Source organism: Cyprinodon variegatus, unplaced genomic scaffold (assembly GCF_000732505.1).
Source record: "Cyprinodon variegatus isolate N-32 unplaced genomic scaffold, C_variegatus-1.0 Scaffold367, whole genome shotgun sequence".
NCBI classification, from domain to species: Eukaryota; Metazoa; Chordata; class Actinopteri; order Cyprinodontiformes; family Cyprinodontidae; genus Cyprinodon; species Cyprinodon variegatus.
In genome coordinates this window covers 25,005-39,880 of record NW_015150820.1, presented here as the reverse complement: position 1 = coordinate 39,880, position 14,876 = coordinate 25,005, and the positions used below count along the sequence as shown (strand labels likewise).

At 37.0% G+C, this 14,876-nt stretch overlaps 1 protein-coding gene across 1 annotated transcript; it reads right to left on the bottom strand.

Annotated features, from left to right (window-relative positions):
- Positions 1 to 9,950: 9,950 nt before the first annotated feature.
- On the bottom strand, positions 9,951 to 11,189 carry LOC107092097 (putative gustatory receptor clone PTE01). The gene has a single exon (XM_015386385.1). It carries the CDS (start codon positions 10,980 to 10,982, stop codon positions 10,047 to 10,049), a length of 936 nt encoding a protein of 311 aa, XP_015241871.1. The 5' UTR covers positions 10,983 to 11,189; the 3' UTR covers positions 9,951 to 10,046.
- Between the last annotated feature and the right edge of the window lie 3,687 nt (positions 11,190 to 14,876).

Sequence of the window (14,876 nt, the reverse complement as noted above, 5' to 3'; positions counted from 1 at the left end):
CTGCATACCCAGTTTTTGCGCCACTGACCGCAAAGGTGTAACTTTATGATGAACGTGGTGACACTTGGGTGGTGGCTCATGGACCTATAAATTTACACTTTCATTAGCCTAATTTTCCAAAAATGAACTCAAACATATATTTATTGAATACTTTCCTATTTCTAAGAACACAAGACCACAACGCACTGATATTTATATTTATAGATGTTAGAGAGATGCCTTTTTGTGCATTACAAATATATGGCCCAAAAAATTCAATGGATGAAAAAATTATTAATAACAGCCAATTCCAATGCCAAAATTGATATACAGTATCATGCATCCCTAGAAGTACAATTTCAATTCCATCCAGAGAAAATTGGATATGCTGCATTTTAAATATAGCATAGTATATGTTTTCTTGTAAACTTTGTGGTAAACTTGGAGATATATTTTATTGCATGTTGCACATACCAGTAAATCTGTTTCACCTTTAGTCTGCAGCTCTCCCTACTTCTCTGTAGCCTACTCTGTTTAAAAAATATCTATTAACTTATTTACTAATATAATAATGCCAGAAACAAAATTTCTAGATATGTAGAAGCTCTGCAGTCTGATTCTAACTGTACAATAATTTTTTTTTTATTATTATTTTAACCTGTAACTGGAGTCATTGTCCTCTGAGAAGCCCAGCTTTTTTTTTAACCAGTAAAGAGGTACAAACTATGTTTTCTCAAGCTTCTTGCATTATAATACCAACTTGTTTAAACTTAGAATCTGTTGTCATTTTTAGCTGAAAAAGCTCCGTATGTCTAAGCAACAGATTTTTCTGTGGCTGCTCTAATTATTTTAACCAACCCATCTCCTAACTTATGCTTATACTTGAAGTAGCTGCTCCGATGATGTCAGAACAAGATGCAGGACAAGGGAGCAGCGGAAGAGAAAAAAAACAACAACACACAGACCGCTTTGAACACAGATAGCTGCACCCCACCTCTGTTTATCCATTAGCTGACGGCTCGATTAAATGCCCGGGGTGTTTCAACTACGTGCTGCGCTCTAGTCGGCCAAAAACCAGGACGATTTCGCAATTCATCCCGGGAATTCTTTAGGAAATGAAAAGTAGGACATGTCCCGGAAAAAGTGGACATCTGGTCACATTAACACAGTACTATGTAGGGTCAAATTACCAATTCCTCTAAATGTTTATTTTAGCAAACCCTTGCCAGTAGGAGCTTTTGATTGTTTTTTTTGTTTTTTTATTGGGTGCTTAAATGTAACTTTGGCCATACAAAACTCAGATGCATCAATCATAAACCAGGCTTAAAGTGGAAATGAAATGCTTAACCAAACAAAATTAATTCACAGGATTGTCTCTTACTGTTATCGATAATTATATTACAAATTACAAAAATATAAAAGTAAAAAATCAAAGCATTGTTTTGTAATTTTTCGTATGGGCAACACCATGTTGCACTATTACAAATGGTGAAGTCATAGGGTTGGTTGATGCTTCAGCCCAGAGAGTCCCAGATGCTGAAGACCTGGAGGTTGGAGGACAGGCAGCAGGTCAGAGCTGAGCAGATGAACGTAGGCAGGATAATCTTGAGGGCGAAGCGAAAGCCGGAGTCGAGGACGTGCTCAGGATTCAGAGCCAGGAGATCATAGGTCCGAAGATGTGCTAAAGAGAAATCCAGTACGGAGTCAGGAATCAGTTCCAGGTTTGGTACACATGCAGAAGGACAGGTCGGGCAAATAGATCAGAACAGGGACAGGCAGGCTCAGAGGTCCAGAGACAGGAACAGGTTAACTTTGAGTAAACTTGAAAATATCTTTGGGAGAACAATCATGTACTGCAACCATTGCAGAGAACCTTTCATGAAAAAATAATTTAACTATTTCTATGAATATCTGCTACTTTGATTTGGTCCTATCTCTTTTCTGTTTTTACAAAATTAGTTTTTTACCTATACTATTTAATTAAATTGTTTTTGCTTAATAATATAGAATGTGTTACATTATCTAAAAATTGTATCAAATTTAATATCTGATTGGTTCATTGTTGATGAATACAGAGCTTTATAAAAACCTTTGAAACTGTTGTTTATAGTTTTAAGATCATATACTGTGTTAAAATCTTCAAGATAAACTTCGTTTTTCAATCAATAAAATTCATGCTGAACTGTGATATCATTGCATCAGAACAACAGTGATGACAGTCTGCATATTATTAGATTAAACAATATAAATTTGCCACCCCTACTTCGGGTGAGCTTTGAATATATGATCATTGCGTAACACCTGAATCTTTTGACTTGATTTTTTTTTCTGTAATGAGAGTAAAATTATTTTACCTCTCATCACTGCCTTCCCGGTCTCCCATAAGGCACACACTGATGATCCAAGGAGGTCAATATACGACAAATTTTAAGTCCATGCTTCTTCAAGCAATTATGTATTAAACTTCAAGGCACAAAAAAAACAACAACAAAAAAAACAACTATATATATATATATATATATATATATATATATATATATATATATATATATATAGAGGAATGAAATAATTTCCGCAAGAGAATTGTGTATATGTGAGAAAAAAAAGTGTATTACCTGTTGTTAGTGTGAAAATAGTGCAACCATTACAAAGTGCCCAATAACATTTTCTGTTTACATTTTTTTTATTGTCAGCCAACTACATTTGATTTCCCGTTGTGTTAAACCTGTCTATCTCTTCATTTAAACCTTAATATTAAGTAAAGTATCTAAATATAAAAGAGCTAAGAAAGTATAAAAAAAAGTGTGGACTCAAGAAAGTTCAAGCCATAAATGCTAACAATGCAAGATTTTTTGGTTATAAATACCTATTTATCTAATTATCAATCTATACTTTAGATGAAATAATGTGTTATCTCTATAACCCTCTAATAGGGCAGACACTGATGTTCCAGGGTGGTCAATATACTACACATATGGAGTCCATGCTTCTTTGAAATATTTCAGAACTCTGCTGTTTACTCTGATGACACACTCCGTCACCAGGTTCACTCATCAATGACCATGCTCATCAATCACCATCAATCACACTGCTCATCAACAGCTCAGCTGTAGATCAGCAGCACCAAATTTCCTCCAGACTGTAAACACCACCTCACTGCTCAAAAGGCCACAGAAGCGCTTGTACTTCTTGCAGAGGATGAGGAGACGTCATCTGCCCAACCCATCCTCACGATCTTTTAGAGAGGCACCATAGAGAGCGTTCTGACCAGCTGTCTCACTGTGTGGTGTGGAGGCTACAGCGCCTCAGACTGGAAGAGTATGAAAAGAGTGATGAGAACAGCAGAGATGAAAATCTGGGCTCCACTGCCCTTAATAAAAGACATTTCATCCCAGTGCAGCGTGTCCCGAGCCTGTAACATCATCAGTGACCCTTTACCCCCCCCCACCATGGACTGTTCTCCCTGCTGCCCTCTTGGAAGAGGCTTTTCAGCAGGTACAGCAGATTCTGCAACTGCTTTTCCCCCACTGCCATTAGATTGCTGAACTGTTGAAAAAACTCTAATGATCGCAGCCCCAGTAGCTTATCTGACTGCTCACTTCATTCACCTGCTGTTTCCTCCCCTCTCTCTAATTAGCATTCATTTTATCCACCTGCTCCTTCTGCTATATATTCAGTTTAGCCCAGCGATCGTTGCCAGATCATTTTTCTTTGTTTTATTTGTGCTATGTATTCCTGTCAGTTGCTCATGTTTGTTTTCAAGTTTATTTAAGTTCCTGGTTCATGTCCTGACTTTTGAAGGCCAGTGAATTGAGAAGGTGTTATTCCTTGTCTCACGTCTCCTGATCGTGTCCGGGTTCTTCTCCACTGAGCCCTTTATGGTTTTGGCTTGGTATGTGGGGGGAACTCGGGTCACGGCTCTTCTCCGTTGAGCTCTCAGGGTTTGGGGCTTGACGTGCGATTGAAGCTCGGGCTCAGGCCCTTCTCCTCTGAGCCCTCAGGGTTTTGGCTCGGAACGTGGGGCAGGTCAGTTTTAATTCCCCTAATTATGGCTCCTGGATTGGAGTACAGTTTAAAGTTTCTAAAATTATTCCTGGTACCATGTCTTGTCTCTGTCCCTCAACCACTGAGTACACCTGTCGGCATCTGTGCATGTCTGTCTGAGCTCGCTGCTGGCCTCTTGGAACTCTGAACCTGCCCCCATGCTTTGTGGATTCCGGATCTGTCTCTTCCTGTGTGGATCGGAACCCCTGGTCGGGCTACGGACTCCAAGATTCCAGAACTGTTCCTGTCTGATCTGTACCCTTGACCTAGATCGGATTCCTGCCTGCTCACTGAGGTTGCTGCATCGGGGACACGCTTTGGTCAGTTTTGTGCCACTGCTCATTTGGCAGTCCATTGGCTGGATCCTGCCTTCCTATGAGAGGATGACTGAACTGTCAAACCAGGTATGTGACTCACACAGATAATCATCTTGTGTCAGATTATCGTGGTCACTTACCTGTGTTTCTCCCTCATCCAGAATGCCAGTGATAAGTGATGCTCTGCCTTCCCCTGCAGCCGCTGCAGGTCCACAGATCCAGATCAGCCCATGTTTCTGTGCTGTTCTATTTCATTATTTATGTTATTAAATGTTTTGAAACTACCAACTGTCTGAATTCTGGGTCCATCTGTCCCATTTTATGAAAATAAATCAATAATTGTCTCTGCATCAAACTGATAACACCAAACCACAAGACTGCATATTTGCACCATTTCAATTTCTGCCACAATTGGGTGGAGGTTTGACATGACCCAAATGCAGACACTGAAGCTGAAGATGGTTATTTGCAGATTTAATTCAAAAAGGTGGTAGCAGAAGCAAAAATCCAAAACATAAATCCACAAAAAATGAGAACCAGCAATACTCACAAGAAGGGGGGCAAAGAAATGACGACAAGTATGCAACAGTGACTGAGCAGGAGGTGCATACTGTATTTTCGCGACTATAAGGCGCATATAAATGTCTTTTTTTCCCCTCAAAATGTGTGGTGCGCCCTATGTGTGTTGTTACTGCGGACGTTGTTGAGACCACCATGAGAACGTTAAAGGAGGAAGTGGGGGCGTGGATAGTGTATAAAAGAACAGGTATGTGCTTTATGCAGAACTCCTCATCTCCTCATTCAGGAGATGATGAAAGATTGGCTGAGGGAGGTGTATGTTTTTCCTCTCATCACCATCACTGTTAATCTGTGACTCCATGCGTGCCCATCTCACAGTCGATGTGAAAAACATGGTGAAACAAATGAACGCTGTGCTTGCAAGGAACTTCAACCGCTCGACATCGGTGTGAACCGGCCGTTCAAAGTAATGCTGCATTCATGCGTCTGCTGCTTCATTTTTGCTGCTTGTACCAGTTAGTTCTGACGCGCGGCTGAAGCAGCTTTGCTGCTCTAGCAGCGCGGTGCAAAAGTGTGTCCACGTTGGGCGGAGCTACTCTATCCTTTCTTTGCCTTGCTGCTATATTTGCTGTGATCAGTGGGAATAAAGTAGTTTTAATATGTTTTTAAGTGAGAAAGTCCACCTGAAAACGTAATCATTGCAGTCAGTTCATCCAGATCACAATCCCACCTTCCAATATTATTTCTGTCGGAGCCGCTCAGACCCCCTCATACCAGCGGTGCGCTGTCAGTAGGAATCCCATTCCACAGCAGCCTCTGGCCGGGTCGCCTCCTCGCGGTTCACCGCGGCAGCTGCTAGGTGTTTTTCATCTAAATTATCTAAACTGCAGGCACCAGGATAATAAAAGCAAAATATTCTGCCGGCAGATTTCTGCATTTTAAGTTAATTTATGCGTCAATAAACTGTTTCAGAGGAGTGATCACAGCGCTCTGTGTCATCAGCGTGTGTCTGTCTCACGGCCAGCTCCCAGGTTTGATTAATACTTTGTAATAAATACATGAATAAAGCACAAACATACTCAGTTTTGCTCCCGCTCTATTTTTAAATATGCAGTAGAGGTATTTAAACGTAGTAGAGGACATATACCGGTATATAAAACCCGTGCCCTATAATACGGTGCGCCTTATGTGTGTGTTAAATACAGTAATGGCACACATAACTGAGACTGCGCCTTTTAGTACGGTGCGCCTTATGGTCGTGAAAATACGATATATTGGAGATAGAAACAAAGGCCAGGGTAATCAGCAGATTGGGAGCAGGTGTGACCAGAGTAGTCTAGAAAAGGAGTTAGGGAAAGGGAGACTGACACAGGAGGGCAACAGATGGAAAACAAAAATACAACTCAAATAAAATAAAAAATGAATAGAATGACAAAAATTGGAAATAAAACCAATGAAAAATCATAGATAAAACTTAAAGAGAGCCAAAACCATGACAATTTTAAGATATATTTATCTCGAAATGCTTTGAAATTCCATATTAATGCATTTTTGTACCATGTTTTTTCTTGCACATTGCTTACTTTGATCACTGCTGCACTTTATGGAATTGGGATGTTCATTTTACTCCTAAGCTGCTGCTGCTCATTTATTCATTTACTGTCTGAAAGCTGTACAAAGCAAAATTTTGTTTAGTATGCACTCCGTGTATACAAAATGACAATAAAAGTTGTCTAAGTCTAATTTAAAGTCATCTTCTAGCAATTATGTATTAAACCTCAAGATATTAGAAAAATAGCTGAGTAAAAAGTAGGAAAAATTAAGGATTATCAAAGTTTGCGCCATAATTAACTAATTATCAATCTACCTTTGTGATTAACTCATGCGTGATCTCTATAGCCAGTGCTTGCTTAAGAAAGCAGAATTTATCCTTTCTGTCTGTACTTATCCATTACATCATCAGCTCCAGTTTCTTCCACCTGGTTCATTGCTCAGACTTCAATATCCAAAACTGACCACTACAAACATTACTTTTTTTCCTTCTGCCTTCTCCCTAATCAGATCCAGGAGGAAAAGGTAGCTTGTCTGTAGTGCTTTGATTGACTGATTTTGCTCTTTTTCTTTAAACAGTAGATGTATGTTTTTATATGTATGTAATTCTTTTTATGTTTTTTTTTATGTGTACTTTATTTTGCTGCTTCCTCTGCTGCAAAACCATTTGAAAGTAATTTAAGATACTTGTGAGCATGTTTATTTTGCTTTCGATATTTTGACAATTGTGATGTAAAAGTGACGGCCTGCATCCCAAATTCAAAAGCATAATAGTCTGTGGATCTTTGGCCCTGCCTTAATTTCAAAAGACTCTGGAAAAGATTTAGAATCTCTGAAATGTGGCTTTAAACTCTTGGAGAAATTATTCAAATGAATAGTCAAAATTAGGTCTATCATGAAAAAGCTGAATGTTACAGTGGTGCAGTGTTAGAATCCGGCAAAGTTCCTCAAAAGGCCAGATTGGTCGACTGATTACATCATAGTGCAGTGCCGTGGCCTGTTAAGATTCTTTGACTCATTTTTATGTGGTTGACAAATGCAGACTTCTTTTTTAAAGGACAGGACCTCTGTATCCTCTATGGCCTATGGTATCCAGTGGTTCATTACGAGTCTAAGCAAGCCGGCTGCTCTGTGCTCAGAGCAAAATGGAAAATGGCGATGAATAGTGGTGAATATTCTCAGTGCAGTTTAATACGGTACAAGTATGTGCATAGTTTTGTCTTAAATTATTAAAACAGTTAATTTAAATGATGAGATATGTCACAGGTAATGTTTGGTTTATTGAAATCTTTTGTCTGTACCAGTGCAAATGGGTTTGGCTGACATTTAAGCACAGATTCCTATATCTGTGTAGTATAGGAAATACAAATTGATACCTGCATTGACAGTACTGCTGCTGAAGCCTCTCAGAAATTAAATTAACACAGAGAGTAGTGAGAAGTTTGGCATCTGTTCTTTGCCTGTTTTTTGCATAAACTGTCATGGCTGCTAGGCGACAGTGCATATGCTGAGTAAGGGGTTGTGACAGCTGTACAGGTCTCGACCTGTTTTAATCTATAGCCAAACTCTTCCGGCCTCCTCATTTTCATGACCTACCAAGGATCCAATCTTGGTGGGCTGGGTCCTTCGGAGGATGCAGCCTCACAATGAGGCAGTGCTGCCGGTAGCCTCCTGATGTCTGAATGTTAACCATAGCGGTAATGCCATGCCCTTTGAACTTTGACAAGTTTCTTCTATCTCTCTGCATAAAGAAACTCATTTCAGTGTTTTTGCTCCAAAGGAAACTGATGAGCTCTTGGATTTCAGTCCAGGTCATAACTTGTGGAATATGAACTGGATCCTCTTTAATCCCCCATTGAAACTTTGGTATCAAGACTCTGGCTGGAAGCTAAACTCCTCCTTGTTCTTGCCTGGACCAACTAGCTTGAATGAACCCTTTCTGTCCTCCAGTGTGCTGATTGGTCACTTTTCCACTGATAAATCTGCACCTAGAAATCAAGCAATGCCATTTTTGTTTCATCACTGGATGTAATCTTATTTCAACTCCGAAAATGTGTTGCTTCATAACTGTAAACAATGGAACCACAACAAATGATCAAACCAAAGGAGGGAAATTATGTACACAAAGATATACTACTTTAAGATGGTGCAACATTTCCTACAACAACCCAAAAGAAGAACAATAAAGATCATAGGGTATCATAATAAGTTCTTGGATCTTATGAAAAATGAACGAATTAATAAAAATGAACTTTGACATGCAGTGTGGGCACAATGAACAGTCCATTGCACAGAAAAAACAACATCAAATTACAATGTCTTAAAAGACACTTTATGTTAAATAGCCTCGAAAATGAATGTGACATAATAAAATGCAAAGTGATGTAACTATAGTAAAACCCAATTGTTCTCTGACTGGATTTTTAAATGTATGATTGACATGAGGTTGACCAATCAGGCCAGACACAAACTAAAAGGGTCACCAAGCTGCATTGATAAGAATAATAAAGAAATATCTCTTTTTAATTTGATAGGGCCCTGGATTATGGGTAGAGAGGCGCTGGCCCCCAAAACACTACAGGTATACACTATCATATTTACTAATATAATATTCATCTTGTACACTGCATTTTTAAAGCAATCAGCTAACATTAATATGTTTTGGGTTGTTTTTTTTTAAGAAACCTGGAGTCAAGTAATAATATTATATAGTTATTATTATTCTAGCACTTCTTTTTAATCTTTATTAATATTAATCACCGTTTTAATTTTACATTGACTAATACAACATAAAAAACAGTATTTTGCATAGACCTTTCTGGGGGTTTTTTGTTTGTTTTTTTGTAGCTTCAATGTCCACTAGAGGGTAGCAAATCATCAAATTACTTATTTCAGACAACAACAAATGAATCAACAAAATACACATAAAAGAGACTAGTTAACATCAACCAAACAAACACCAGTTTTCAAATTAACTAAATTCACCTGAACATAAATTTGGCAAAACTCTCCACCAAATAAACCTGTTGGTATATACAGTGATAAATGACATCAATTAAAACCAAAGGAGGATTGCATTTTTTAGTTTTTAGTTGCCTCCATTCTCTTTTATTTAAGATCCATCTTTAAACAAGGAAAATAATTCAGGAAATGCAAAGAGAGCTAATATAAACTGCTGATATTACCTCAGAGTAATTTTTTTGCAAATCAACACATAATAAAAAAAACTAATTAAATTACATCTTGGACATAAGGCCTGGATGACCTTCACTTAATTTACAGAAATTCTGTTACAGTAGTTGTGACATGATATTACTCATACAAAAAGCACTTTTATCAAGAACAGAGAGGGCTTCAAATTTGGTTTTACCCAAAATACACCAACAAATATGTAAATGATTCTAAAATGTTTAACAAATGTATCATATTCAAATACATGATTAAAACAGGAAAAATATCTCTGCAGGATTTAATCACTAACTACAAAGTAAAATTGCATAACAAGTAACTTTACAATTTAATTTACATTGTAGGGGCAACATTTACAAAAACCTGTTAAATGCGTGCTTACATAGAAAAATTAAATTAAATTCATTTTGAATTGAGACAGTCCATTTTTAAAAGTTCTTGAAAGTACTAAGAAAGAAGCTTTTTATTCCTGAAAAAGTTGAGCACCTTTTCCCTTATTTCTTTTGTTTTCAACCCATAAATTATTGGATTTAATGTTGGGGGGAAAATTAATGTAGACACCCCCATAAATCTTCTTAAATGTGGTGAAATATCCTGTAGTCTGTAAGATATGATTGTAAAGAGGCCCAAGCACTCAAACATCAAAAAAACAAATAGATGTGTAGCGCAAGTCTGCAGAGCTTTTGCTTTAGTGTCTGACTGTCTGGATCTAAAGCATGCAATGAGGATTCGAATATATGTATAAAAAACCAACCCATTAGATATTAATTGTGTAACAGCACTAATAAAAAGACCATAAATGTTGTTAATGGTTGTGTCTTCACAAACTAAAGTCAATAAACTAGGATTATCACAGTAGGAATGTCTTATTTCAGATCGACAGCGGCGCAAACGCAATAGAAGAATAAAAAGCACAGCTATTAAAACCACACAAGAAGACCAAACTAATGTGATTATTTTCATAATGTGAGCATTGGTCATAACAGTGTTGTAACGCAAAGGATGACATATAGCGATATATCTGTCATAAGCCATTGCAGTCAAAATAAACACAGAACCAGCTGCATAGATATGGATGAAAAAAGCCTGGAAGATGCAAGCTGAGAACTGAATCTTTCTGCTGTTTGTCAGAATTTCCTTGATGAGCTGTGGAAAGAGTGCAGATGAACCTATTAGGTCATTGATAGGAAGATTAACCAGGAAGAGATGCATTGGCTGATGCAAAGATTTATTCAGCACAATGGTGAGAATTATCGTAAGGTTGCAGAACAGGATGATCATGTAGTTGAGGGTTGCGAAAAGAAATGCAGGGAAGACACCTTCATAAGAGAGATTATAGCCTTTAAGCTGTAAGACATATGATTTGTTATCCATATTATTCATCGTTTAACTTTCTCTAAATTACAATAAAAACCAACTTACAACTTCTCAATCTCTAAATACACAGCATAAAATGTTAATTGGAAATTGCAGCCCAAGGGTGTTAGAAAATTATCAAATGACAGTGATTTTACTATTTTAAACTCAACACCTAACCATAACTTAATACAAATTCACAAAAATATGAAAAATCATCAAAGACTGTTTTACAAAAGAAAAGATTTCCGCATTGTTGCCTATGGATCAGTTGTGTCGATGTACAAACGACTAACTGGTAAGATCTTCAAGGGAGTGCCTTATTTATTTTGCATTCTACTCCCAGAAGTGTCAGAGGTTTTGGTCACCTTTAGCTGTAAATAACAATAGGACAGTTTGAACTTCATGATTAGATCCCCCCAGACTGCAGGAGCAGCTATAAGCACAAAATCTATCTATCTATCTATATACATATATATAAAGCTATAAAATAAATTAATCAAATGCCTTGTTTGTGAAGATTTTTTTTCTTGTTTACGAATTGTTTTAGAAAATCTAGATATTTTTTAAATAAATTAATTGCTCGGGCTGCCATAGCTCAGAGTGACATCAATTCATCAATTTCCCTTCTTATCAAAATGTGAGGAATAGCGTTGAGTCCGAGGTTTAATACAGTAACCCATCAAAACCTTGTTTTTGTTTTGAAAACATGCAAATTGAAATGGACAAAAACCTGGATTTTTAAATGTATGATTGACCTTTTAAAAACCTACAATGTAGCAACTGAGTCGATCCCTTCCCGCTATCATCGCAGCACCTGTACAGGAGAGCGTAGGACCTCGCCTATTCAGTCAGGCCAACAATGCCCTTTAACGACCCCCCTTTAAGAGACATAGACAGGTATGGAGCTTTGCAGGCTAACAAAAGATTCCAAACAACCTCCATTCCAAAGGGGTACACCCCTTCGTCCATTGCAATTTGCATGTTTTCAAAGCAAAAACAAGGTTTTGATGGGCTACTATATAAACCTTGAATTTAACGCTATTTGTGACATTTTGAATCGAAAAAGCTTTTTGTTGTTTTTAACTTTCTTTTTTTTGGAATGACTATGACCTGGATGACTGAAAATCTTCACCAGCATATTTCCTTTCTTAGAAGTTTGCTTATAATTCATTAAGAAAAATACTTTCTGTGTGATAGCACTAGCTTTTAACTTAGTTTGCTGTATTTCATTGTTTGTTGTAAAACGCAGTTATTTTACAAGCATGTTTCACAGCTTGAATTTTGCCGCCCTTTAAATTAAGGTCACTTCCCATATGGGATAATTGAAAACATAGCTAGCTTTTAAAAGAGATAAATGTGATTATTAATAATGAACTTGTGAGAAGTGAGTGAGAAAAAATCGATTGATTGGATTTGGTTGAAAAAAACAGGCAGGCAGGCAGAAAAATTGTAATTGAAATCTCATTGCTATTGCACATGCTTGATGACAGTGGTGGCCACTAAGATTGGAAAAAAATGTTTTATGCTTTTGGGCTATTGCTTTAACACATAAGGACATGGTAAATGTGAAGAGTTTTTTCTCGTTCAATAAAAAAGTATTGTTCCAAAGTTACTTGTGGAGTTAACTCATATTTAGCAAATATTACAATTCATTTGTTTATTTATCTGTATTATTATTATTTATTATTGATTTGTATCATGAATTTTTAAGTTTCAGATAATAATTTAAATACAGTTATTATTACTGTTTAAATTGTATTTGCCTTGTCTTTGGAAGCATTTTGCCAGCTGTCATTAAAACAGACTTTGTAATGATTAAACAAAGTGATTAACCATTTTTAAGAGCTTATGTGTAAAGTTAAGCAAAGCAATTCCAGGCAAAAAAAAAAAAAGAAAAGAAAAAAGAAAGCTGTCATATGTGGATGCATTGTATACGCTGTATACATCCCATACACCCTTTTCTTCCTTTGGCAAATTCTTCATACATATATACATATAGACTTAGACTTAGACAGTACTTTATTGATCCCTTGGGAAGACTCCCTCCAGCTTACAGGGCAAAAAAGTATTAAGTTAAATTCAGTTAAAATTAAGCAACAAAAAAGTACATATATATATATATATATATATATATATATATATATATATATATATAGTTTGTATATTTTGTTTAATGGCAGATGCCAAAATTTGGGCCAAGTCATTCCTTGCTCCTCCTTGCTTAACTTATTTCTTAAAGGCGATCAGCCCTGCAATGATCTACTGACTTGTGCCGGGTGTACCCTACACTTTTGTTTGCAGTTGATGTAAGCTGACTCAGTTTTTGACTTTGAAGAGAGCATCAAGTCATATAAGGTTTAGTAGAGACACTTAAAGGAATAGTACACCCAAAACATGATTAGCCTTCATTTTCTACTCACCCCCATGCTGAACAACACTCTGGAGTACTTTTTTGATATCTCAAATGCATCTGGAGATCTGGGAGGCTTCTTGCTGTCTGCTGACATTCAAATAATGGAGGTCTATGGTGCCCGAGGCAGAAAGGTCCATAAAAGTCCACAAAAAACGTGTCAATATTCCTCCATACTGCTCGTCCAATGTATTCCAAGTGTCCTGAGTGGGTAGCGTCCATAATTTACTCGAAACGAAGTCATTTAGAATGTTTTTAGAGCATAAACAGTAGTGTATAGGATTTCCTTCACGAGTCTACGGAAACCGTGGCAGACCAAACCAGATGAAAGTGCGCATTCTGCTCAGCAAAGAACTCATGCTCTTCCTCAACACTGAAGTCCTCAGACATTTTTCTTTTGTTGCTTCTTTCTTTGCACAGGTAAACAGCACATTTCTTCTTCTACGCTTGCATTATCGGCAGAGCAGACGCTGAATGCGCACTTTCGTCTGGTTTGGTCTGCTGCGGTTTCCGTAGACTCGTGAACACGCTTTTAGGAAATCCTATGCACTACTTTCCTCTATCTCAGACTCACCACTGTGTTAGACCGAGAGATACCTGACTGCCCAGAATTGCCTCCCTTCCTGCAGGCTGATGAGAAAATATGGATGAAAAGAGAACTTTTAAACATATTCTTAATATTTTTATATTTCTTATGCATGGATGCCCTAAAATTAAGAATTTTGGTGGAAAGATAAATGCAGAGAAATTCCTGCCTGCTGAGAATGAACTCTCATGTCGCAGGAGCGTGGATTTCCCTAAACACTCACACATTGATGAGAAAATGGATTGAAATATAAACGACAAGGAGAACTTTAAAAAATATTCTTAATGTTTTGTCACAAATTATATAAAATGGTGTTGATAGCAAAAGGGGGAAATACTACCCACTAAGCAGAGAATATATTCATTGGACCCAGACTGTAGCACATCGACTAAAACTGGTCTCCATAAAAATAAAAATCGTATTCATTCCAATTTATCTGTCTACCAAAACTCTTAATTTTAGGACACCCATGCATAAGAAATATAAAAACATTAACAATATGTTTAAAAGTTTCCTATGTTATATGATATTTCAATACGTATTGTCATCAGTGTGCGAGAGGGTAGGTTATTCTCAACGGCCAGCTATTTCTCGGCTTAGGATTAGGTGAAAATGGGGACGAGCACAACATAAGACGGCCTTATGTAAACATATCACCAGGATGATTGACAGTCAGGAAGTCCACTTATTTTGATGATACACCAGGGAAAAAAAATATCTTTAAGTAATAAATCAATACTGATTGGAACTCTTGATTAAAAAAACAATACATTTACAGCATGACGACTTGATATTATTATGTCAGTATTGCTAAAGTTACACTTAGATTCAGGAAGCACATGCAAACCACTCAAATCAAAGTCAATATTAAATAACTATATATGTATATATATATATATATATATATATATATACATATATA

Coding starts and splice junctions, on each gene's coding strand:
- LOC107092097 (XM_015386385.1), bottom strand. CDS start 10,982: ATGAATAATATGGATAACAAATCATATGTCTTACAGCTTAAAGGCTAT.